Source organism: Diospyros lotus, chromosome 8 (genome assembly GCF_014633365.1).
Source record: "Diospyros lotus cultivar Yz01 chromosome 8, ASM1463336v1, whole genome shotgun sequence".
In the NCBI taxonomy this organism is placed as follows: Eukaryota; Viridiplantae; Streptophyta; class Magnoliopsida; order Ericales; family Ebenaceae; genus Diospyros; species Diospyros lotus.
The window spans coordinates 35,453,992-35,479,786 of record NC_068345.1 but is presented as its reverse complement, the minus strand read 5'-3'; the positions used below and the strand labels follow the sequence as shown (position 1 = coordinate 35,479,786).

Sequence of the window (25,795 nt, the reverse complement as noted above, 5' to 3'; positions counted from 1 at the left end):
AAGGAAGAAAAGAAATGGGATAAGGAATTGTAGAGATAAAGGAATTGTAGCTCCAAGTACAACCCTTGGCACCTAACCTTCTATAAGAAGTAGTTGATTTGATCAAAGTAAGAATGAATGAACAATGACAATCCCTGGATAGTGACATAATGTTAATATTTTATCTAATGCAAATCCATAATCAACTGAGATTCAAGGGTCCTTACCATGACTTGAGGAGTTCTGATTTAAGTAGTAACGCTGGTGAGATTAAAGACTACCTGCTTTGAGTTGTAAAAAACGTTGTAAATTTTGGAATTACCCGAAAACTTCAACTAGAGTCCTAATCCAAAATACAGGAGAGAGTCCTTTGTAGTTGTGTCCTGTGCGGATCCTCCATAGTTCTATGAAAGACTTGATCCTTCTCTCATACACTTGTGATACTCCAAACTTTGACCTAACACTACACTCAAAACTTAATTCCTGGCTAGAAGATATGTAGGCAACTTGGATGCTTCTAGCTAATCCAGTCACTCTATGATTTCACGGTCAATATCAGCATTGAGAACATGATGTCTTTCATTAGATCTTAATCCAACAACTACGGCTCAAACCACTTTACCCTTGCTTGAGCCTGATAACGTTAACTCCACTTGAACTATACTAGGCTTAATTCTTACCTCAAAAGCTTGATATGTAGGCCATTTGTGTGCTTTTACAACTTTGTTCAATTACATCCACCCCACAAGCATTGCACCATTGCATCATCAAACCGCTGCATGGTCATCTGCATCACTTTCACAACAGGAGCTTGTCCATTCATAGCCTGCCAAAGAGTTCCTGGAGAAGCAAGAACCTATAATCAGTGTTCAAGATAATGTGATCATGCATGTTAATAACTTCCGCACAAAAAGTTAACATCCATGAACTTGAAGATTGATTTGCACTCACCAACCAGAGCAAAACATTGCCATTTTCAGTATTTCTTCGCGAAACAAGCCCAACCTTTCCTTGACAAAAACTATCATGAGGTTCTCAGACAATTACCATCTCAAAGGATCACATCTTATAGCAGATTCTAAATCTCTGATAGTTATGAGGATCAGATTTTGAGCTGTAGGTGCATCTTTAATTGTATGAAGAGAATAATATAGCTATTAGGCTTCCTGCTCAACCAAATATTTCATTCTCAAAATCAGAGATGCAGATTGAATGTTCAGAGCTAGATAAAACAGCTTGTGATGCTTGCTGGTTGCTAGTTTATCTGATTGAGATAACTACAATTAAAGGCCAAAACACGAGTTTGGTGCATTCTAGTTTTTGTATATGAACATTAACTACTTAAACAAGCAGATTAAAATGTTTTCCGTAGCACAAGCAGCATCAATTATTAAAGAATAAATAATCTTTCAAACTTTGTTCCACCAAATTAATCTGAAAAACTTTCAATATTAGGCCAGCCTTGACCAGCTTGTGACTTAACAAACTCAGCTAAAGCTTTTATCTCATTTTCCTGTAGACGGGCTCCGAATGTGCACTGGCCCCTGGGTGTACAGTTTTCACCAAAGCCCTGCAGAAATTGATGAACCTGTCATTATATCTGTTCAGATTATCCATGGTAAATATGTAACTTTTTGAAGAAACCTTACTGGCATTCTTCCTTTGCCATAGTAGGTAACTCGATAAATCTCTTCTTCTGTATCAACTCCATTTCTGTGAAAATCAAAGAAAGTTCATCAGGTCAGGTGTCAATAAAGTGAGGACTGAATAAAAGAGTTTCCTTTATACAATAATTACAAAAACTGTGGATCTTTAAGAAAGAGTGTTTAACTAAAGTGGTTCCAATAATCTTATTGTTTTTCATTTTGTAACTTTAAATTGATTTAAATTCTTAATGCCATGGACTTAGTATTGCCAATTTATATTTTCACCAAAGTTCAAATTTAATACACTAATATCAACTGAGTTGCAGATTGTGACCAATTACCTCTGCAGATCTTTAAGAAAGAGTGTTGCTCCCTACAAAGACAAGGAAGCTGTGGATTAGAGAAGTGATGGATACAAGTATGCTCATCTGGGATTTTATTTGTGAAGGGACTCTCACTGGCTGTATTATGTTTCCACCTCCATCATGACATCCAATGCAAGCCTGACGGAATAATGTGGCTCCTCTTTGGACATCCATCACTTGTCCAATTGAAGCTGCAAGTTGAGAAAGAGAAAGGAAGAAAAAGAGCAAGAGAGGGAAAGCATGCAATCAAGTTAGACAAAGAGCATTTATAGAAATGTATGTTCAAAGAATCTTATGTTAACATAGGAACTAAGTCATGCGAAAAGACCAAATATCGATGTTGGCCTTAACCAACAGCAAAAACAAAATCAGACTAGTTTCTTATGATTAAGGTCAAATACTTGTCAAAAGATTAAGCAAAAATTTTGCAAAAAACACTATGTTTAATTGAGGGGGGGAAGGCAATTGTACCCCTTGGCAGAAAATTTATATAGTGTATAAAGTTTGATTTTTTATTTTCAAAATTGCCATTAAATATATAGCATGCTGGTCAATTAGAAAGAAATAAAAAAAGAAAAGTCAGAAGTAACTAAAAAGAGAAAATGGATGATTGTCCCACCTCAGCCTCTTCACCAGGAAAGAGAGAGAGAGAGAGAAATATTTTAAAAGATTTTTAAAATGTCTAGGGAAAAAAAAAGGAAACCGAATATATTTACACCACTATCGTGTTAAGCTTTTTTATACAATTATAAATATGTAACTTCAAGAACTTAATGAATAATCCGCCAAAATAAATACTAAATTACTTCTTTGTGTTCAAATCTATATGATGGGCTCTCTACTTTTAATAAGTAAAGATTGATAAGTCATAATTAACTTTACCTGCATGAATTTTCTTCAGTTGACCTCATAAAACTTAATAATCAGTGAGGTGTATAGCTATTTTGCACCCTAGTAACGAATTTTTATTTTTAAGAGGGATAATATTCTTGCTAAAAATTTGGTTGAGACAAGAAGAAACACTATTTATCCTTTGATTTATTTTCTTGTGAAGCTAGCACTGATTTATCTATGAAACAATTCAAAAAGTAATATTCAATGATGAACATAGTTAAAAATTGATTGCGTAATTGAATGGATGATGGTTGTATGAACGGTTGCATAGACACATACATTGAGAGAGAGAGAGAGAGAGATTTAATAGCGTTGAAGATAAGTTGATTTTACAACACTTTTAAGATATAAACTCCTGTCAAGAACAATTATAAGATGTATCTATTTATCTTAAAATATCAATAATGAATTTATTTCTTTTACTTTTTTATTTTTGAGCATTAATTTTCCTTTCCTTCCATGAATCTTAGTTCCAAATGCAAAACCTAAGTTTTTCTCTATTGTCATTTCTCACCAAATTTTCTCATTCCTAGACATCAGTGAGATGTCCCATTTATTTTTTATTATGTAGGCTAGCTTTGAGAGGGTGACAAGATGTTGTAAGAATTGAAAATGAATTATATTACTCTAATAGTAATTGGTACAAACTCTTTTCGCTTTCCCTTTTTTCATATTTTGATCAATGAACTAACTATAGCATTGAGACATGGATTTGAGAGTTAAAATTAAGTGTAAACCTAAGTGCCATTCGGGATTGAAGTGAGGTGAGGTGAGGTAGATTTGATTAAATAAAAATGTTTGATAAATTGGTTATGTTAAGTTGAGTTTCAATTATAATTATTCGATAAAACATTTGAACTAGTCTAGAGCATAAAAATACTAATTAACATGTCTACTTCACACACTAATTTATCCCAAAGTACAGTAAAGTTACGCATTCACTTTTGAACAACGAGACAAATATATATGTTTTTTCATATAAATAAACCACAAGGAGGAGTGTGCAATTAAGTACAAGGCATCTATTCTACAGAAGCTGCAAATGGCATTGCCGTAATAATGACGGAAAAGCAAGGGTAATTGAGGTAAAAAGAAACGAAAGAAAAGAAAGGAACAGGAAGATGAAGTGAATTGCAAATGAGCGGTTACCCGGGGGATTGAAGATCGCTGGAGATAAGGATAGCAGAGCAGCAGCCATGAGAGACGGAGCCAAGCTCTTCATCGTCGTCGTCAACTTCAGTTGTTGCTTTTGCCTCCCAACCACAACACAGTTCCGTCCTTCTACTCCTCCTCCCCCCTTTTCAACAGTTTCACTTTACGAATGGCACATGAACAAACTCACACGCAAATGTATATACACACACACAGAGAGAGAGAGAGAGAGAGGATACCTTAATTGTTGAGATGGAATAGGAGTTGATTTTGCCAGCAGGCACCGAGGACAGAAGAAGCTCCATATCTGTGTAGCCGATGGACGGAGGAAAGGGGCAATATCTCTGTGGCTTTTGAGTCAAATGAAAAACGATGAAAGATGGAACTGAAAATGGCAAAAAGTATATTTTTTATCCCTAAATTTTTTCTTTTTTCTAAATTTTATTTTTTCGTGACTTTAAATGTGTTTTTGAATCTAACAAAATTATTTATTTAAATATCTAACTAGTGAGCGATATACATGCACATTGATATGATAGTTTTATCGTATATTCTTAATTTTCGCTCTCTATTTTTAGTGTATTTTTAGTTCCGTCTCTCTTTTTAACATCTCTCAAGATCTTTTTCCCTATTTGACATATTCTCAACTTTTTTATCTTTCTCCTGTTATGTCTCATTCCAATACGTCTCTTCCCACATCTCCTCAACTCCTCATTCTCTCAGCATATTCTCAATTCACTTTATTTATTTAACAAATCTACAAAACTCTTATTTAGTTAATTGGAGCAACTAAAGAGTAAAAAAAGATGATTTGAAAGAAAGAGGAAGGAGATGTCAAAGAAAGATGAGACACAATCGGAATAGATGTAACCAGAGAAAAAGGATGCTAAAGAGATACTAAAGAGATGAAATATGCAAGAAATAAAGAGAGAATTAAAAGATATATTAAAAAATTGTCACATCAACGCATATGCGTATTACTTATTAGACAAACGTTAAAATGAGTGATTTTACACAATTCAATATCACATTTGAAGTCATACAAAGTTTAAGATTTAAAAAAAAAATGTAAAAGTTCAACAATAAAAATATGCTTTGGCCAATTAAAAATATTTCTTTCAATCTTATGGATGGATGAGAAGAAAAGATAGATGGAAGAATAAAGGACAATTGTATTTGTATATTGATTTTAATTTTTAAATAATTCCATTAAATAATAATAATACATCAAATTTTTGTAGTACTTAATAAATTTATTTAAAAATTAAAAATAAAATACAATCATCATCGAATGAAATTAACCATTATATTATCATTTTAATTAAGCTCTCATTTTAAGTATATCGATCCGCATTTAATTGTTGAATAGAACTAATATTCCAATCATTGAATGAAATTAATTTTTTTTTTTTGAGACCAAAAAGTAAAATTCTTTACTCCCGCAGCTCAGCTCCAAGATTTATGCAGGAGAGATAAATCACGAAACCCAGCAACGAGATTTGAACAAGGACCTATGGCCGACTATTTAGTGGTTAGAATCTAGGACTCTTTGGAACCAATACATGCACAGTCTCAATCGCTGGATTATGCCATATGATCGACTATTTAGTGATTAGAATCTAGAATTATTTAGAACTAACACATGTACAGTCTCAATTGCTGGATTATGCTCGTGGGCTAAAAGTTATTTTCATCTATGGGATATTCTGTAACCGCAATTATGTGAAAGTGAAATACATATTTTCTTTATTTTTAATTTTAAAAAACAGGTAATCACCAAACGCACGCTTACTCTAACTATGGAAGGAAGATGAATGGGAGGCTGCGTCAAACATCTCGGCTTTGGTGCTTGCTCAACTCAAATAAGCAAGCTCTAAATAAAAAAATAAAAAACAACGGGTTTTAAAGGTCACGTGCAACGCGCCCACCGTGACCTTATTGCTTTCGTGGAGACACTGCAATGCCATCAGAAAAAATTGATAATGCCACCGCACTTGTTCATCCACAAACGGAACATATCACACGTCCCAATCACAATCGGTCCTATTGAACCTCAATTTTAGCATAATAATAATAATAATGCTATTAAATATTATAATTACATGAGATGATTAATGTAACGCGACTTTGTATTAATTAATTACAAAGTGTTTAAAAAAATGAAAAAGAAAATAGGGTGTGTGTGGGGCGCAGGGAGAGGACGGCAGTGACACTATCTTCCTGTCTATCATCACCAGCCTTAATAAGGCAAAACCAGGGGTTTCGCTTCACACCAAAAGTCAATTATTGGTTTCGACCATTTTGGGTCTGCCGACGACGTCACGGCTCTCTCTCCCCCCGTCACCAACCCCTTTTCCCCTTCCCCTTCCCCCTCTTGGTATATTCATCCCCACTTTACGGTTCTAGATTCATGAATACCGTCTAGATCCTTTTGTTTGGGAGGGGAAATCGGAGTTGATGCTGTTGGGAGACATAGTTGAATCGGTGGAAATGTGGTTGAAACGTTCCAAGAAGGATAACCGGAAGACAGATGCCGATGTCAAGGCACCGGTTGATCTGGACCCCGTCTTGTTGGTGCCAGGCATCGCGGGTTCCATATTGAACGCCGTGGACGAAGACACCGGCGAAGAAGAGCGGGTGTGGGTTCGGATTCTCTCCGCCGATTACACTTTCCGTACCAAGCTCTGGTCTCTCTTTGATCCTTCTACTGGTATATTTCCCGTTCTTATCTTTTGTTGGGATTTTTTTTTTTAATCAAATGTTCTTTTGCTTTCGAATTTTACTTGCGTCGGTCCGTGTAACTGGCTGAATTATGCTGAGCGGGAGGTTCAAGCAAAGCACATGGCTGTTTATTCTTTTGGAGTTGCAACTATATGGTTTCGGTGTATTATTGAACCATAATTTTTACAATCAAATTTTGTTGGTTGTTGGAAACTTAAGTTTTTATCTTTGTTGGGTTAGGAACTAAAGTATAAAATGTTTCTTACAGTTTTTTCCTTCACAGAAAGAAAAATTAAGGGCCTCTTTAGTTTCTGGAAAACATTTTCTAATTTTTGAACTCCAATTTTACGAGTAAACATACCTAACATTTTGTGTTTCAAAAATTAATAGCATTCATTTTTAGAAAATTTAGAACACATATTTTTTATGTTTTTCCAATTCCTATTATAAAGTTTAAACATAAGAAAATTGAGTTCTCTGTTTTCTAATTGGAGATTCAATTTGTGAAGCTTAGAAAGAAAACACTAGCTTTTAATATGTATATTCAATTAATTAAACTCATATACTATACACTTATATATATACAAAATACTAAACGGGTCATGGGCCACGGGCTCTAACATAAGATTAACCCTAGGTATACTATATAAATATAACCATATAACTCAACACTTTCCCTCAAACTGGAGCATATATATCATATGCACCAAGCTTGCTACAAATATACTCAATTCAAGGACCCTTGAGAGATTTAGTGAAGACATCTGCTAATTGATAATTGGAATTGACAAAATTTGTGATAATACCGCCAGATAAAATCTTCTTTCGGATGAAGTGACAATCTATCTCGATATGTTTTGTCATCTCATGAAAGACTAGATTGGAAGCAATATGTAATGCAGCTTGATTGTCACAAATTAATCTCATCTGTGATATCTCCCCAAACTTGAGCTCCTGAAGCAATTGTTTTAACCAGATAAATTCACACGTTGCCAAGGCCATAACACGATATTCTGCTTCTGCACTCGACCTAGCAACAACCTCTTACTTCTTACTTTTCCAAGATACTAGGTTTTCTCCAGCCAGAACACAATATCCTGAAGTAGATCGTCTATTAGAGGGAGAATCTGCCCAATCAGCGTCAGAATATCCGACTACTTAAGTATGACTTCTGTCCTTATACAATAGTCATCTACTTGGAGCTCCCTTAATATACATGAGAATTCGGACTACTGCATCCTAGTGGCTATCGCAAGGAGACTGTAAAAACTGACTGACAACACTGACTGAGAAAGAAATGTTTGGGCGAGTGATAGTGAGATAATTAAGTTTTCTGACTAGCCTATGAAATCTCCCAGGATCAGCGAGAGGTTCCCTCTGTCCTGGTAAGAGCTTTACATTAGCGTCCGTAGCAGAATCTATAAGTTTACAATCAAGCATCATAGTTTCTTCCAGAATGTTTAACACATACTTTCATTGAAAGATAACAACACCAGAACTGGACTGAGCAACTTCTATGCCAAGAAAGTATTTAATTAACCCCAAATCCTTAGTTTGAAAATGATGAAAAAGATGTTTCTTCAACTAAACAATACCATCCTGATCATCACCTGTAATAACAATATCATCCACATAGACAACCTTAAACCAAGTATCATTCACCGATAACCCTTCTGAAAGTGAGAGTAGCCAAGAAAAATCCATTTGATGGACCGAGCAGACAATTTATCTTGACCTGGAGACAGATTATGAACAAAATAGGTGCAACCAAAGACATGGGAAGGAAGAATATATAATGGTTGATCAGGAAACAAGAGAGAGTGAGGAATCTGGTGTTGAAGAACCAATGAGAGCATCCTGTTAATGAGATAGCAAGTTGCGAGGACAGCTTTAGCCCCAAAGCGAAAGGGGACATGATGATGTAGAAGAAGAGTGCGAGCAATTTCAATCAAATGTCTATTTTTATGCTCAGCAACCCCATTCTGATGTGGAGTATAGGCACAAGACGACTGATGCAAGATCCCCTGAGAAGACATAAAGGTAGTTAAGGGAATAGAAAAATACTCATGGGCATTGTCATTGCGCAATACTTGAACAAAGGTATGAATTGTGTTTTGATTTCAGCCCAAAAGGATTAAAAAATTGAGAATAACTCAGAACGATTTTTCATTAAATATAACCATGTGCAATGAGAATAATCGTCGATAAACGTTACAAAATATTGAAAATTCAAAACAGACATGACACAACTAGGGCCCCAGACATCAGAATGAACTAAATCAAACGGGGACACAACCCAATTATTAACATGCTTTGGAAGAGAAGTGCGAGACTATTTTCCAAGTTGACAAGACTCACAATGAAAAGACGACAAACTAGACAAATTGGGGACCATTTTCTAAAATTTAGCCAAACTAGAATGTCTCAAACGATTATGGAGAAGAGCAGGAGACTCAGTCACCGAGCAAGTAACAAGAGATGCAGGAAGGTTGAGATGATAGAGACCCTGCGATTCACATCTGACGCCAATCATCTGTCCCGTACCGCAATCCTGGATAGTAACAGAATGGTCATCAAAGGTGATAGAACAATTTAAGGCATGCGTAAGTTTACTAACAGAGACAAGATTAAAGAGACAATGAGAAAGATAAAGAACATAATTTAAAGGCAGAGAAGGTAAGGGTTTGGCAGTGCCAACAACTTTAGCAACTGCTTTGGACCCATTGGCTAATGTTACAGAAGGTAAAGAAATAAAATTAGTAAAATGAGAGAACAAATGGGGATTACTAGATATATGGTTAGAAGCACCTGAGTCCAAGCACCTGAGTCCAAGACCCATGGTCCTAAAGAGGATGACTGAGCGAGATAGGCAATGGAATCACTAGAGTGGGCGATTGTCACAACCCTGTGCGACTGTGATAGCTTTTACCACAATTCCAAGGGGATTGCGGAAGAAGAAATTCAGAACTCCACGCGATGTAGAGTCGTCGGAAGAAGGAAACAACAAGAATAGAGAGAAAGAGAGAGAGGGAGAGAGAGAGAGAGACGAGAGTGTCAGAGAGATAAAAAGGAGGAGAGAATAGCTGGAAGAGAATCTTCTTGATTTTCAGCATGCCATTACATCGCACGGTAGGGTCCTTTATAAGGACGTTGAGAGATTATTCCCCTGACAGCTGGGGCCCTCTCCTTAACCGTGTAACAACCTGATTCTAACCAACTTGCTAGTCCACCTAGCGCCCAGGGTGGCAGCCGAGATACACCTTACAATATAAATGTCTTAATCAGCAAAAATTTAAAAATAACCCTTAGTAAACTGCCTGTGTGACAATGCTCCCCTCTTAAATGCTTCCTTGTTCTCAAGGAAGATTGAGTAGGCTAACCGCTCGGGGAAACTTCTGGAGCAGTTCAGGTAGGTATTCCCATGTGTTGCCCTCCGTAGTGTTTCCTTGCCATTTAACCAAGACTTGGATTAATGGCACCCCTCCTCGTTGGATCACTCGCCTTTTGAGTATGGCCTCTGGTTCTGCAGCTTGTTCACTCCCCTTGGATAAAGATGGCAACGTGGAACTTGCTGGCTGCCCCCCAATCGACTTCTTCAGTAGTGAAACATGAAATATAGGGTGGATGTGGGTGTCGACCGGTAATTGCAATCAGTATGCCACTCTTCCTACCTTGTTAGTTATAGGAAAGGGCTCGAAGTACCTAGGGCTAAGCTTGGTCGCCTTCCTTTGTGTCAATGACCTTAGGTGTGGTTGTTTCAGTCTTAGATACACCTCTTCCCCAATCTCAAACTCCCTTTCCATTCTCTTCTTGTCCGCATACTGCTTCATGCGGTGTTGGGCAAAGGCCAGCTCTTGTCTCATTTGTTGGGTCACTTCTCTCTTTTTCTGTAAGTACTCTTCTACGGTGGTTGCGTTTGATCCTCCTCCTACTGCTGGTAGCACGGGTGGTTTGTATCCAAACAGAGCTTCGAAGGGGGTCACTTTAATGGCTAAATGTTGGGTGGTGTTATACCACCATTGTGCCAAAGATAACCACCTATGCCATTCCTTAGGTCGCATTAGGCATATACACCTTAGATAGGTCTCAAGGCATTGATTCACTCTCTCGGTTTGGCCATCCGTTTGAGGGTGGTATGCCATGGACAACCTTAGGTCCGTCCCCAGTGATTTCATCAACTCCTGCCACATCAGATTGGTGAAAATGCTATCCCTATCGAAAATTATATTATGGGGAACCCCGTGCAGCTGAACCATGCAATCTAGGAACACCCATGCCACCTCCTGAGCCATATAAGGATGGGACAATCTGATGAAGTGGGCGAATTTGGTAAATCGATCCACCACCACTAGAACACTGTCTTTTCCCTCTGATCTAGGTAAGCCGTCCACGAAATCCATTGATACACTTGACTAAGCTAGCTTCGGAATGGGGAGGGGTTGCAGCAGTCCTGGGTAGGGTACTCACTCTGTTTTGCACCTTTTGCAAACATCACAACCCCTCGCAAACTCCTTGACCTCCGCCTTCATTCTTGGCCAATAAAATATCCCCTTAACCCTCACATATGTGTTTTGTTCGCCTGAATGGCCCCCTAAGGGCGACTCATGCAAGGCCTGCATGATCTTCCTTTTTAACTCAGCCTTGTCCCCGATCACTATACGTTCCTGGTACCTCAGCATCCCTTCCTTCAGTTTATACCCCTCCACCTCTTCTTGCCTCACAGTCAACTTCTCCAGCAAGGCCGCAATTCTTTGGTCTCCTTCATAGCTGCTGACCACTTCCTTGTACCACTGCGGAGTCACTACTGTGACTGCTGCAATGCTTCCCCCCTCATGGCATTGGGAAAGGGCATCCGCTGCTATGTTTTCTTTCCCTTTTCTATACTGTATCGTGTAATCTAATCCCATGAGCTTGGCCATCCCCTTGCGCTGTAGCTGCGTTTGAAGCCTTTGCTGCAATAAGTATTTCAGGCTTTTGTGGTCCGTTTTGATGATAAACTGCCCCTCTTCCAAGTAATGCCTCCACCTATCCACTGCCATTAGGACTGCCAAAAATTCCTTCTCATAGATGCTTAGTCCAAAATGTCTAGGGCCTAGCACTTGGCTTAGGAAAGCAATAGGTCTTCCTTCCTGTGCCAGCACTGCCCCAATACCCGTCCCACTCGCATCAGTTTTCAGAGTAAAAGGCTTCTCAAAATCTGGCAGCTTCAACTCAGGCACCCTACTCATGGCTTCCTTCACCTCTTGGAATGTCTTTTCTGCCTTGGAGCCCCAATTAAATTTCCCCTTTTTCAGCAACTCGGTCAGAGGTCGGCTGATAACTCCATAGTTTTTGACAAACCGCCAATAGTATCTTGTTAACCCAAGAAATCCCCTAAGGGCCCTCACAATTGTGGGCCTCGGCCAGGACACCATAGCCTCGATCTTCTTTGGGTCAGTGCTCACCTTTCCCTTAGAGATTATGTGCCCCAAATACTCCACCTGCCCTTGACCAAACTCACATTTGGATTTCTTGATGAATAATTGGTGGGACCGTAGGATGTCTAGGGTGGTTTGCTAGTGTTGTTCGAAGGTGGAGCTATAGATAAGGATCTCATCGAAGAAAACTAAGATGAATTTCACAAGTGGGGCTCAAAGATGTGTTTCATGAGTGATTGAAAGGTGGCTGGGGCGTTGGTAAAACCCAAATGGCATTACCAGAAATTCGAAGTGGCCATGGTGGGTTTTGAATGTTTTAGGAGTATCCTCGGGTCTCATCCTAATTTGATGATAACCCGAGCGCAAATCAAGTTTGGAAAAGAATTGGGCATTTTGGAGTTCATCTTAAAGATCTTCCACCAAAGGTATGGGAAATTTGTCCTTGATTGTGATGGAATTCAAGTGGCAGTAGTCTACACAAAACCGCCACGTTCTATCCTTTTTTTTCACTAACAAAACAAGGGAGGCAAACGGGCTTTGACTTGGTTTGATAATGGATTGTTGGAGCATGTCCCTAACCATCCTCTCAATCTCATTCTTTTGGATAGGTGGGTATCGGTAGGCTCTAATGTTAACTGGTTCTGTATTCGGTTTGAGGTTAATCGAATGGTCAAATAGTCGGTTAGGGGGTAGGGATCTTGGTTCTACAAAGAGGTCCTCATATTTCACCAATAAATCATCAAGTAAAGCCAAATGTGTTACCTAGTCAGGAGGCTCCTTCTGGTTGCTGACTGTTAGGTAAGACTGCCCCAGCTCTCCTTGTTCCTCGAGTGTGTCTTCCTTGGCCACTATTGAAAAGAGCTAAGCCCATTGACCCCATTTCCCCTTCATGACTCTCCTCAGACCTTTCCTAAACATCAGCTTGCACATCCCAGCTTCTTTTCCACCTGTGATGGTCATTCTTTTACCCTCATTTTCGAAGGATACTTCCATACGATTAAAATCAAAACTAATAGGGGTCACTCCCTTCATCCAATCCACCCTCAAGACCATATCACAGCCTCCCAACTGCAACAGCCTTAAATCGATCACAAATTTCTCTCCTTGCATCTCCCACGAAAACCCATTGCAGGCTGAAGTGCTCAACACCTTCTGGCCATTGGCCACTGTTGCGCTCAAGGGAGGCGTCCCAATCAACTGGCAATTTAGCCTTCTTGCAATGTTCTCATCGATAAAACTGTGGGTGCTCCCACTATCAATTAGAATCATCAGGTTACTGCCCTTGGCCTGCCCTCTACCTTAACGATTTTATTGTTGGCCACTCCTTTCAAGGCATGAATGGATATTTCTCCATTGTCTTCCATGCCCCCATCTACTTCTTCCTCCACCTCCTGGTCACTACCTTCATTCCCTTCTAGCAACAGAAACATAGTCCGGCCAACCTTCTTTGCTCCCTCAATTGATCTCCCGAGGGTGTTGCGTTTGGACCTATAATTCCTCTTACCCCACTGGTACCCCTGCCTACTTCCCGGTTAAAATACCTCCCTACTCCATTTTGGGTCCCTGCCACCATCCCCTTTGTCTGCTACCTTTGTTTCTTTAACAAGGCTTCTACTACCAATTCTTGTAACCGAGCATCTTCCGATGCTTGAGCTACAGTTTGGGGTCTAAGTACCTTTACCATTGGCCTTAATTCGTCGTTGAGGCCACTCAAGTAACTTGATACAAAATAGGCTTCAGTTAGATAGGTGTTATATTGGATCATGTAAGACCTCATCTCCTCAAAGCATCTTTGGTACATCTCCACACTTCCCAACTATTTGAGCTTGTTGAACTCTTCCACAATGTCAACCATGTTTTTTTCTCCAAACCTTCCACATAGTGCCTCTGTGAACTCCCCCCACGTCTGGTTTCTCTTTAGCCGTATCACTCCTTGATACCAAGCATCAACCTCCTCATTGAAGTAGGCTGCTGCCAATGACACCTTTTGCCGCTCTGGAATGTTATGCCATTCGAACAGCCATTCGCATTTCCTTATCCACCACTGCGGGTTAATGCCTTCGAACACTGGAACTTCCATCCTAGGAAGAGGGAACCCCTGTGGTTGATGGTTCATCGAGCCCCTTGGTCCCTTTCCCAGTATTCCTTCGTCTCTGCCACCTTGGTTAATCTCTTCCTCATGTATCTCTAGCTCCCGACCAGCTCCATCCCTTTGAAGGTTAGGATCCATCCCTTCCCTCAGAGGAAAGTCAGGTGCTAGCCTTATCGGCTGTTGTCGGCCCAACATGGCCATGCATTTGTGCACCCAGTTCCTCCCGTACCCGCATAATGGACTCTTCCAACCTCCTTTCCATTCCACCCATGGCGTTCTCCACCTGATGATCTAGTGCAAGGATCGCCTCCTGATTCCGAGTCGTACCCGGCTCCAACTGCTCCATCTTATTTTGGCATTCCGCTATCACTACCCCAGTTTGTTGCAACTAGGTTTCGAAGTTCTTCATACGCGTCCCTTCAGCCATAAGTTATCCCTTCCACCCACCGGGCCAGAACAGGGCTCTGATACCAATGTGTCACAACCTTGTGCAACTGTGATAGCTTTTACCACAATTCTAAGGGGATTGCGGAAGAAGAAATTCAGAACTCCACGCGATGTGGAGTCGTCGGAAGAAGGAAACAGCAAGAATAGAGAGAAAGAGAAAGAGGGAGAGATAGACAAGAGTGTCAGAGGGAGAAAGGAGGAGAGAATAGCTGGAAGAGAATCTTCTTGATTTTCAGCATGCCATTACATCTCACGGTAGGGTCCTTTATAAGGACGTTGAGAGATTACCCCTGACAGTTGGGGCCCTCTCCTTAACCGTGTAACAACCTGATTCTAACCAACTTGCTAGTCCACCTAGCGCCCAGGGTGGCAACCGAGATACACCTTACAATATAAATGTCTTAATCAGCAAAAATTTAAAAATAACCCTTAGTAAACTGCCTGTGTGACAACGATAGAAGTAATTGTGGATGAGGATTGCTGGGAGTCTGGGACGTCTTATATTTGAGATACTCATCATAGTCAGCCCCAGTGAGAATGGCAGATTGCAGTGGATGACCATCAAAGGACTCAGATCGAGAACTATCAGCATGAGCAACATTAACAGGAGGAGGGCGGCCATGCAACTTATAACACTGTTCCTTAGTATGCCCCCACTTGTGATAGTAGTTACACTTGGGGCGTTTGCCCCGATTACCATGATCTCCTCCCTGTTTGCCCCTACTCTGAACCTGTAAAGTCATAACTAATGATCACCTGCGGAAGAGGGAGGCACTGTAGGAACAGATGAAACCCGAAAAAGACAATAATACACTTCATCCATAGTAGGTACAGTAGGACTAGCAAGAATCTGATCACGAACAAGAGCAAGCTCGGGACCAATGGCAGCAAGAGAACACACCATGAAGAACTTATCCCGCTGAGCTAGATCCTCTGCAACGGTCTTATCGACAAGTAACAAAGAGTTAAATTCAGCTTTAATAAAGGCCGTCTGACCAAGAAAATTAGGAATAGTCAGACCCTGTTGTCGTAAACTGAGCAGTACACCACCAAATACAAGCGTTGGATGTCATTAGTGTATAGCTCCTTGGCCTGAGCCCACAATTCACAGCACGTGGTGTAGTTAGTATAAATCGGATGAAAAGAATGATCAATTGACTGCCACAGGAGATTGCACAATAGAGCATCAGCTCTTTGTTACTCAGTTTTATTTGTGGTCATATTCTCGAACTTAGCAGTTAGATGATCCTGTAAACCTTGACCCATACACCATAGTTCAACCGCCTTGGACCAGGAGATATAATTGAAACTGTCCATCATCTTCTCAGTAGCAATGGCTGGAGAGAGAGACAGAATACCAGAGAAGGAGTCAGATTTACTTGTACCAACCATGTTGGACAAAAGGGAGCCCTACAAGATCAACAGATCTGAAACGAAAGGGGTTAAATAAGCCAAAAAGAAAGGCTGGATGATCCAGCACAGAGAATGAAGCGTGGAGGTGCGCTGGAGCGACGGCAGATGCCAGTGACCGGTGGCAACGGATGGGGTCCGTATGGCGGCGGCTAGGGTTTTATATTTTGGCTTGGATATCATGTGAAGCTTAGGAAGATAACCCTAGCTTTTAATATGTATATTCAATTAATTAAACTCATACTATACACCTATATATATATATATATATACACAAAATACTAAACGGGCCATGGGCCACGGGCTCTAACATAAGATTAACCCTAGGTGTACTATATAAATATAACCATATAACTCAACACAATCATTCAATGAAAAAGAAAATTAGAAAATGTTTTTCTACAACTCAACCGGCCCTAAATGTTTGAGTACTTCCTCTATTGTCTGTTTAGCTGAACTGCTTCATTTGAGCATGGGTAATGGGGCTAAACTTTTGAGACCTAAACTTTATATCCAGTATGTGATATGTACTGTAGGTCTTTCAAGAATGCTCTACCCTATAGTGGCTGCTTGTTGTTTTGTTTTGTTTTGTTTTGTATAGTGTTTTAATGCGATTGCATCTGTTAGAAAAGGCATTTAGTTTTTTACATGTGAGCTTTTTTGGTTTATGTTTCAATGAAGGACTTAAAGTTTTTTCTTTGGGGCAGGTAAAACTGTGTCTCTGGATCGTAAGACCAAAATTGTGGTCCCTGAATATAGATATGGGCTGTATGCAATTGATGTATTAGATCCCGACATGGTGCGTCCTGTCTTTGGCTCTGGTTTCTGTTTTGCATGGTGATGCGCTCCATCCGAAGGAGATAGTATTTTCTTTTATTATTTAGCTTGATTTGGTACCTCAGCCTTTATATGGATGCCAGGAATCTTAAAAATGTTAATTCCAATGGATCTGATGAGTACCACGGTAAAATTGGGTTCACATAGTGCATTCACAATTATATTGTCCAGTCCTAATCCAAATTTGACTAGGAAAGGTAGGGAATTAGGATATTCCCATGTAAAACAAACAAGCATGCATTTACATACTTGTAGTTTGACTTTCTTTTTGGACACAGGTAAAGCTTGTACTTTTTGTGATCTTTTATTTAATCCTCGGAAAACTCAATGCGGTGATGCAAGAGTTGTGATGATTTAATTTTGAAAACAACCTCAGGTTTAGTAGATAATATATTTATGAGTTCAGTTTCTTCTTGTAAAATGTCATGACCATTAAATTTTTCCAACAGACACAAAACATACCTATATAATGCGCATGTATATTACAACCAATCAATAGATAGAGGATTTTGACTTACCATTTCTGGGCTTCTTTGCAGACATATACTGAATCATAAACTAGTTTAGGGCTTTGACTTGCCATTATCCTGAATCAAAAATTAGTTTGAGCCTTCAAACTGCATGCACCATGCTCCTTTGGTATGTTGTTAATGAGAGATTAATTGTCCACCTGTTTGTGACTTGCCATTTATATCATTTTATCCACCACTAAAACTGTGACCATTCCCATTGTCTTACTGCTTTAACATTTACTTTCTTTAAGTAGCCATATCGTATTTTCTTTTACTCTGATTTTAGATATTTCTGTCCTTCATTTGATTAAAGGTTTTGCTGAATGTCGATCATACATTTTTCTCTTTCCCCAGGTCATTGGGCGTGAAAGTGTATATTATTTCCATGACATGATAGTGGAAATGATAAAATGGGGCTTCCAAGAGGGGAAAACACTTTTTGGTTTCGGATATGATTTCCGTCAGAGTAACAGGTATCTGCTGTTCTAGCATGCTGGAAGTTCAATTAACCATGATGCATTGAAATTTTAATGATATTTTTATTTCTCATTTCTGCCTTCCTGCCTTATTTACTGGGGGAGAAATCATAGTCCAGATTCTCGGGCGCCTTTGTTATATTAGCTAATAAGTAATTAATCTATGATAAAAAGATAAGGCCATTGTTCATTTCTTACCTTCAATGACCTTTCATATAACTGTACTTGGCTTTATATTGAATTATCTTTGTTTCTAATCTGTTGTGAATTGTTGATGAGCCACCTTCAGAGCATTTTCTTCATGTTTTAGTAATAAATAGCCAGTGGAAAAAGTCAAATGAATTTATTTTAAGAGTAATGATTGGTCAGTGTTTTGAGCTCTGGGATATGTTACATTTATCTCTGAATCTTGTAATTTGCAATTCTTGGTGCCACTTTTCTTGTTATATTTAGATTTCGAGACAGTAAATTCATCTCTTCTTATTTGGAATTCTTTAGTTACTTTGCTACTAATTTTTCTTCTTTCTATTTTCCTCCCTCCCTTCTCTTCCCCCTCCCTTCCCTGTTTCGTCTACTCTGTTCATATTGTTTGCATGTGCCTGTTCTTTCAGACTTGTCGTCTTTGATCAATATTTTCTTTTCCATAAGCAGTTTTCTATGAATAATTTTCTGAAAAATGATGAAACAAATGTCGGAAAGTCTCCAGTTGTGTTGGTTGTTCTATATGTATGTTTTTTGCCTTACGGAATGTGTTGTTAACTTTCTCATGTTTCATGTACAATTAAACAAAATGCTTATCCTGGTTCTAGTGAACAAACGCTTTAAGGTTCTCCTTTATGGCACCCAGGGGCTAATGCAGCCTTAAAGCTAAATGCTTTTTGCCTCTAACATGCATATAGAACAATTTTTGATTGCCTGCCTTTCGTAAATTGGTTGGTGGAAGTTCTGAGTTGCACCTTCTTTTTGGGATTCTGGTGCCAATTTTGAGCTAAATAGTGCTGGGAAGTTTTCAGTGTTATGATGTAGATTAATGTTGAAACTATTATAAATCACAACTTGTTGGAATGTGTTTCTTCACATGCTTCTAAGCTTTGAGAGTTAATTTCATTTTGTTCTATCTCTGAGTTCTAACACAACTATAAGTTGAGAGGAGGGGAATCCTTCTGCAAACATTTCTTTGAATCCCTTGGGTTTCAGCTCCTAGGGTCCTGCCATTCAGTCATTGCTTCTGAAATTGTCAGAACTTGTGGAGTCAGATAGAAAGACTGTTAATATATATTGTAGTTTCTTGAAATCCCTCCTTAATCACGCTGAATATTATCTTGGCACTTCTACTACTAAGAGCAGAGCATAACATCAAAGAGTGTTACACCATAGAGAAGACCCAGCATAGGCCATGTGCTGTAGCTCTTGTGATTTTGTATACAATTTAAATTTTCACCACTTCAAGTACATATAAAACACACCAAAAACTAGCATCAGCATGTCAACCAGAACATTAAGTAATGAGCTTTCCAAAAAAAAACTTGATGGCCTTGAATTATGCCAACGTGGGCTCAGCAGGAAACTCCAATTTGCCCTTTTGTTTCATGCAACATGTATTCTATCCTTTTTGTAGAGACAAAGTGGCATTGATCCGGTACCTGGTTATTTATGTTTCTAGTTACTGTTTATATGAAATAAAATGTTGTGCTATTTAGATTAAAATTTACTGTAAAATGCTCACTGTCATAATAGAGTAGAGCAGTTTGACATATGTTGTCTTCCTCTTGAATGCAATATGTTTACATTTTGCTTCAATTTTAGGTTCCATGAAACATTGGATAGCTTGGCTGCAAAGCTGGAGTCTGTATATAATGCTTCCGGAGGGAAAAAGATAAACATAATAAGTCATTCAATGGGGGGTCTTCTGGTGAAATGTTTCATGTGCCTGCGCAGTGATGTAAAATTCCACGTCTTACATTGTTAATTTCTTAAGTTGATGTTCTTTGTTCTTTCTTGATTCCTCTCCAGTTAACTATTCAATGCGGGTTTGCTGTTGACATTGTTACCTGTGCTTCTTTAGATGTAGATGAAAATAATCATGTGATGATAATATTTGTTCTGCAGATCTTTGAGAAGTATGTGAAAAATTGGATAGCAATTGCTGCACCATTTCAGGGTAAGTGATTTTAATATTGGATATCCAGTTGATGATGTTCTGCTGCTAGAGTGCAGTTCAATAAGCCTGAAATGTGGAATCAAATACAGCAAACAATGAGCTTTTCTTTTTCTTTCATAATTCTCTTTTGTAGGACCTGTAAATATGCTTATAATGAAATGCTTTTTATTTCCTCTTGTAATTTTCCACGCAGTTGGTTAGCATATGGTGAACTTTTTTAATTTTCCGTGACTTAAATCTCATCTAATCAACGTTAAGTTTCTATTAAGTTGTAAATTATAAAATAAAAGAACTTCTCCTAAGTTGTGCAAGTTAATCTTTTGTTTAACCATCTCTTGCTTTGTGGGGATTCAAAGGAATTTAATACTTAATTGGAAAATTTTCTATCTTTTTGTTCCTTTTTCCTCCTGTGTCTTTCGTTTGTCTATAACATACAAGTTAGCTGCTTTATACACACACACACACTTACATAATAAAAAAACTACTTTTTGAAGCATGCAAACTATGAGGCCTTAATTCAAGCAAGCTCTATTTCAGTTGTCAAATAGTTAAGAGTTCTTGTTTATCTGCTACTTCTTTATTATGTTCTTTTATTTATTGGTCAGAAAAAGTTTATTAAGTTTAGTTTGCCACTCAGCTTGGATGGTCTTAGATAGATATGTGAATTTTGGGTAATGAACTTGTTAAAATAAATAAACTTGCTGAATTGATATTGTGTTCTTCAATTGTCATAGCAATTGGAAACCTTTATGGTAACTATATGGATGCTAAATGTTTCTAAAGTTCCATGATTTTGTTTAGAGAAACTTTAAGCAAAATGGACCATTAGGTTTTGGCTTCCGTACTTTGACAAGAATATGTATTCCATATGGGCGGCTTTTGTTGTGAAAGTTAAAGATCTTGAAGTAGCTGTATTTATTGAGTGTCTCATTCTAATTGATGCATTGACAGGCGCACCTGGTTACATTGCATCTACCTTTCTGAATGGTATGTCTTTTGTGGAAGGGTGGGAGCAGAATTTTTTCATATCAAAATGGAGTATGCATCAACTGGTATGAGTCCATTTTCACATTTTATTTTAAAATTTGCATTTATTTCCTCCATGATTTATTCACATTAGTCATAATATTGCATTTATTTCTGAATGGTATGTGGTTGTTTGCTTGACAATTCTGCAGAAAAAAAAATGTCAATTTGAGATGTATGGACAGCTTAGGAGTTGGATAGTACTACTAAAGTTTTGCTTGTCTGTCTTCTCAATTTAGGTTCTTGTCATTTGTTTACTTTTTTCCACCTTCATGGTCACTACGTCAGATGTCCACACACACACACACACACACACACACCCAAAAAAAAGATGACTTTCTCTCTCTCTCTGCCCAATGTGAGAGGGAAATAAGTTGAGGAAAGGTAGCACAAGAAGTTTTTGAGATAAGACTTCCATCAGAAATGCTAGGTTGCATCATGGAATCCAACTGTGTGATGGTATCTCCTCAGACAGTTTTTCAGAAGCACTAGGTCCTTGTCATTTGTTGGATTATGCTACTTTTGATTTGACATCTATCACATAAGTTTGGACTTGTAAGTTTGATGGTCTAATCAGGAAATGTTCATATGCTGTTTCAGCTCATTGAATGTCCATCAATATTTGAATTGATGGCTTGTTGTGATTTCCGGTGGGAACACAATCCAACTTTGGAAATTTGGAGACAGAAGTATGATACTGATGGAAATTACAGTGTTACGCTGGAGTCGTATTCTGCAGAAGAAAGCATATCAGTTTTTACAGAAGCTCTTTCAAGCAACACGGTGAGCCGTGATTTTCTATCCGATACATATCAGACAAAGATTCAATGTCTTTAATTTTGTGGTATTCTCTTTTGTTAGCTTGTTTTCTTAGGGTGAAAGAAATATTTGAAAACATTAATATGTTAGCTAACTTTTTTAAAGTTCTTGTGATATTGGATTTCTACTGTTCATAAATTCTGAAAAGAAATAAAACTATGTAATCTATTTTTCATTGAAATCCTCTGGTAATTGTACCAACAATTCCATAAGATGAAAGAATGTGCTGGTCAATTATGAACCAGATTTAAAACAATGGCCTGAGTACCATTGTAGAGAAGGCTTGTTATATGGATGCTTTGTAATTGGTTTTTCTATATAAATTTATATCCAATGTTGTGCCGACTCCTTCTATAGATTGAGTTGTGAGATTAATACTGAAATTTAAGATGAGCATATCTATGGGGACTAACCTTGCTTTACATTTCTGTCCGTTTCCCCTTGTTCCAGTTGTATTATGATGGAGTAGAAATTCCTGTGCCATTCAACTTGGAGATATTGAAATGGGCTAATGAGACAAGAAAGATCTTGTCCAGTGCTAAGGTTCCACCTCAAGTTAAGTTCTACAATATATATGGGACAAATCTTGCGACACCTCATAGTGTGCGGTAAAATCTCTGAATTAAGTTCTCTTGCCATTTTTGCTGCAATCCATGCTGGTTAAATTTTGGTAGTTGTGTATCATTTAATTAATGGGGAAGCAAAATGCTGAAGATATTAGTTAATGGTGCAACTTTATTATGTGGTGTTTTCAACATGAAAATAATTGAGGAACACTAACTTGATGGTGTTGAAACCACACAGTGCCCCAGAATCACTAGGCACATTTTTTCATTTTCTAGTCAGATATAATTTAATGGTAAACTGGCCAAATCCTTATCATTTGACTAAATAAACCACAACCCTGGTCTAGACTGGCCCAGACACCAGTCCCCTTGAAACCTGTTGAACAAGCTGATCAGGTTCTAAAATCAGTCTTCTGTTCCATGGAGCATGAAGAAAAATGATTGATTTGTCTGGATATTGAGAATTCCTAATATTGTTTTTGTGTTGCAGTTATGGAAGTGGGGAAGCACCTGTCACAGATTTGCAACAATTACCATTTTTTAAGGTAAATGATGGTCTTCAACTGAAAGTTGAGATCATATAATCTCAGTAAGTTGGAAATACTGGGGAATTTTTTGTGAGATATGTGTCTGCATTTGAGATCATATCATCTCAAATGCTGGAGATTTTTTGCATCCCTCATGTCCTTGCTTACCTTGTTCTAGGGAGTTAGGATCATATAATCTCAGTATTCAATGGTTGGTGCTTTTTTCTTGGAGATTTGAATCTGGATTTCAGATCATATAAAATCTCAAAAGGCCTTTATATTCATGTCATTTTTAACTGTCAGAAGAATTTTGTATCTATCATGTCCTTGATTACATTAAGGAACTATTATAATAGCATTTTCTTGCACATTTTCAGGGCAAATATGTATGTGTCGATGGTGATGGAACTGTTCCTATAGAATCTGCAAAGGTATAGTGTTTTCATTTCACTCATGCTGTTTTGTCCAATAACCTTTGATTGGATTTCTTGTGTTTTGAACACATACAGTTCTGGAAATCTGCTCTGCTTTGCCCTCATAAAAGGGGGTGGGGTGCAAAGTGAAAGGGTCTGCTTTGCTTTGGTTGTTAATAATAGCCTTAAACATCGGTGCATGTCACTTTTCAAGTTTTCTTACACGATACTTGGATATCAACCACAGTTTTGTTGCTGTGATTTTTCGAACTTCTGACAGAAATAAAATGGCATTAGATATAGTTTATATAATGGAAGGTCTGAAGTTTGAAGTCAATGTTGTTTGGATATTTTTTGTAATGTAAGAAGAAAAGTCTGATGAAGAACTTAAAACAAATCACTTGGCCAAAAGAAAAAAAATACAAAACTTAAAACAAACTAAACTTACAGTGTTGATAAATAAAATGAGCATGTTAAGATATAGATGTGTGGCCATACAAGATAAAATGAAATTAAAATTGAGGTTATGCGTAATGACTCTTAGATATGACGAGAATGGAGAGATGAAACAAGTATATAGTAAAAAAGGTAGATTGAAGACTAAGAAAATCTTGGTGGTAGACACTTAGATATGATATGAGTTATAAAAGTTTTATAAAAAATAAGATGGATAAAAATGATTTGTGAGCTAAAAATTCATATAGCTAACCTCACATAGTGGGATGAAGGCTTTGATATGATATTGTATATGAAACATTTTTCATCAGGTATTTTCAAATTATAAAGCTAGCAAGGTAACTTTTTGTCAATTTATTTGTTTCCAAGTCCTGGAGCAAGAGCAGCTTCTGACTATCATGCGTTTAAGAATGCAACTCAAAGTTAAATGGGTACGAATTATAAACTGTTAAAATTGGTTACTTAAAACAGTGAGGCGCTTTTTTTTTTAAAGAAATTCAATAGCAATCTCATAGTTGCAGTTCCATTTTACTTCCACAGGCTGACGGGCTTAATGCAGAAGCAAGGGTAGGAGTCCCTGGTGAGCACCGTGGAATCCTCTGTGACCATCATGTATTCCGGATACTAAAACATTGGCTCAAGGCAGGGGATCCAGATCCTTTCTACAATCCGCTAAATGATTATGTGATTCTACCGACCGTATTTGAGATTCAAAGGCACCAAGAGAAAGGCTTTCAAGTAACCTCGCTCAAAGAGGAATGGGAAATCGTTGCAGATGGACAAGATGAGCAAGAAGCTGCAGCTGAAAGGAGGCCTTTGGTCAGCTCAATCTGTGTCTGTAATGAAGGAGATGATCAGTTGATGCAGGAACAGGCTTGTGCAACTGTTGTAGTTCACCCCGAGACTCGGGGTAGGCAGCATGTTGAACTCAGCGCTGTTAGTGTAACAGCAAATGCCTAAAATCTCTGAGTTGGAACTGTTGTTTGTGTCATAATGTCTATAAGAGGGTCTGCTATGTTGATGCTGACATTGTTGGAACATTCCCATGTGTAGTGTATATATTACCTGTCAGCTCTCTGGACATCATGTACTCTTCAAATGCTACGTGAAAATACATACAATTGTTAAGGGGAGTGTGCAATAAAACTGTGTCGGTCTGTTGAAGCTTCCTGTTTATCTGGTTTTCCAGTGTTCCATGGAAGACGGTACTATGTTGTTGAGCATCCACACATGGGTATCAAATAACTTTGTTAAATAACAACAATCAACAATGGACATCCTCTCTTGATTTGTACAAATATGTCTCACATGCACTGGACCGGCAAACATCTTGAGTGAAGTCATTGGTAGAGAGCATTGTACAAATACTAGACAAAAGTTTTGTTCCAACATAAAGGTTACTCATGGAGAGGGATGCAACTGTCCACGAGGGTTAGTCATGCACTCCATTAAGTCAACAAAGGGCAACGGTTACTAGTCATCGTAGCCATCCTTAACTATTATTGGGTCATGACTCATAGCTGAAAGGTAAGAGAACCCATTATCAAAATCATGAGATGACTGGTTGACCCCATTATCTTCAACCACCAATTGGCATCTTTAATCCGAACGGTGGTTACACCTCCAGGGCATAAGACAATTAATGGAGAAGATAAATGAAGCCATGTACCCACTAATGTAATTCTCAAATTTTTTTTTTGGTTTTATTTCCTAATTGTCGTTTCTTCCAAGCTCGAGCACGTCATCTGGGAGTTTGTCATCGAGCATTACATGGGATTGATAACTTTGATAACTTTCTGTTATCATTTACATGTACTTTCAATGGTTATCACCCACAAAACTCGATGTCACATCTTAACCATCGGAATCTACAGAGCAA

At 38.3% G+C, this 25,795-nt stretch overlaps 2 protein-coding genes across 3 annotated transcripts; one reads left to right on the top strand and one right to left on the bottom strand.

The window, feature by feature from the left end:
* Positions 1-1,366: 1,366 nt before the first annotated feature.
* LOC127808997 (cytochrome c6, chloroplastic) lies at positions 1,367-4,434 on the bottom strand. 2 transcript variants are annotated; one of them, XM_052347771.1, is made up of 6 exons: positions 4,276-4,434; positions 4,034-4,181; positions 2,084-2,181; positions 1,967-1,998; positions 1,629-1,692; positions 1,367-1,549 (listed from the first exon to the last, which is right to left on the bottom strand). In XM_052347771.1, exons 1-6 carry the CDS (start codon positions 4,339-4,341, stop codon positions 1,409-1,411), a joined length of 549 nt encoding a protein of 182 aa, XP_052203731.1. In that variant the 5' UTR covers positions 4,342-4,434; the 3' UTR covers positions 1,367-1,408. The 2 variants fall into 2 exon arrangements, with proteins under 2 accessions (XP_052203731.1, XP_052203733.1); XM_052347773.1 differs by having other exon boundaries at positions 4,034-4,197; positions 4,276-4,404.
* A 1,843-nt stretch (positions 4,435-6,277) lies between these two features.
* LOC127807939 (lecithin-cholesterol acyltransferase-like 4) lies at positions 6,278-25,062 on the top strand. The gene is made up of 11 exons (XM_052346176.1): positions 6,278-6,746; positions 16,831-16,922; positions 17,827-17,945; positions 19,755-19,890; positions 20,058-20,109; positions 21,061-21,161; positions 21,736-21,918; positions 22,405-22,562; positions 23,011-23,065; positions 23,425-23,478; positions 24,457-25,062. Exons 1-11 carry the CDS (start codon positions 6,494-6,496, stop codon positions 24,874-24,876), a joined length of 1,623 nt encoding a protein of 540 aa, XP_052202136.1. The 5' UTR covers positions 6,278-6,493; the 3' UTR covers positions 24,877-25,062.
* Positions 25,063-25,795: the final 733 nt, after the last annotated feature.